This window comes from Gekko japonicus, unplaced genomic scaffold (assembly GCF_001447785.1).
Source record: "Gekko japonicus isolate JY-2015 unplaced genomic scaffold, Gekko_japonicus_V1.1 scaffold7826, whole genome shotgun sequence".
Classification (NCBI taxonomy): Eukaryota; Metazoa; Chordata; class Lepidosauria; order Squamata; family Gekkonidae; genus Gekko; species Gekko japonicus.
In genome coordinates, this window is record NW_015168910.1 from 6,634 (window position 1) to 7,470 (window position 837).

Here is an 837-nt window from a genome sequence, read left to right on the forward strand (position 1 = left end):
ACACCCCCGCCCCCACAAAAAAAAAAACCCCCCCCGGGAGCCACAAAATCCTGGCTACGGGCCTGTGTATAACTGTAATCGTACTTTCTCGTCGTTTCAGGCCGAAGCGTGGTTTAACAGGATGCCTTTTAAAGTGAACAGACCGCTTTAAAAATATTCCCTTTTCATAGACACACAGCTTATCTGCAAGTCTCTCGGTGCCCCCTGAGGCCCTGGCGGCCGCGGATTCCAAAGCGGGGACCCCTGCTCCAGCAGCAGGCGAGGGGCTTTGTGCTTCGGACGACATGCAGGTCTGGAGACCGAGCGTGCGGGCTGGGTGTCAGCATCCCGTGTGGATCTGCTGTCTCAGAATCCATCAAGCTTCTTCCCTGTCCCCCCCTACCAGGGGTCATTTCGTAGAAAAACAGGCGAAGGAGCTCATTAGCGTAACTCATTAGCATAACTTATTTGCATATGCCACACCCCTGACATCACCGGAAGTGTGTCAACACCCACCGCTCAGGCTCCACTGGACTGTTTTGGATTGCTAGCTATTGGGGGCAGGGAAGAACGTGCAGATCTGTCCTCGCAGAGGAGGGAGAGCTTGTACCTGAATAAAACTTGGCCTTAAAGGTGCCACTGGACTGTTTTGGATTGCTAGCTATTGGGGGGGGGAACGTGCAGATCTGTCCTCGCAGAGGAGGGAGAGCTTGTACCTGAATAAAACTTGGTCTTAAAGGTGCCACTGGACTGTTTTGGACCGGGGGGCCGGGGTGGGGGCTCTACAACTTACCTGGCTGCGTCTTGCTCTGACTGAGGGCTGCTTGGAGCAGGGGGTGGGGCTTGCTGCATGTGCCC

General features: G+C 55.1%; 1 protein-coding gene across 1 annotated transcript in view; it reads left to right on the top strand.

The window, feature by feature from the left end:
* Positions 1-837, top strand: part of LOC107114335 (ryanodine receptor 1-like) — a gene marked incomplete at its 3' end in the record, with an annotated part of 12,629 nt that overhangs the window by 6,627 nt on the left and 5,165 nt on the right. The window contains exon 5 of the mRNA XM_015415779.1: positions 179-290. Within this exon, the coding sequence (XP_015271265.1) occupies positions 179-290 (112 nt within the window). The remainder of the gene's footprint in view (positions 1-178; positions 291-837) is intronic.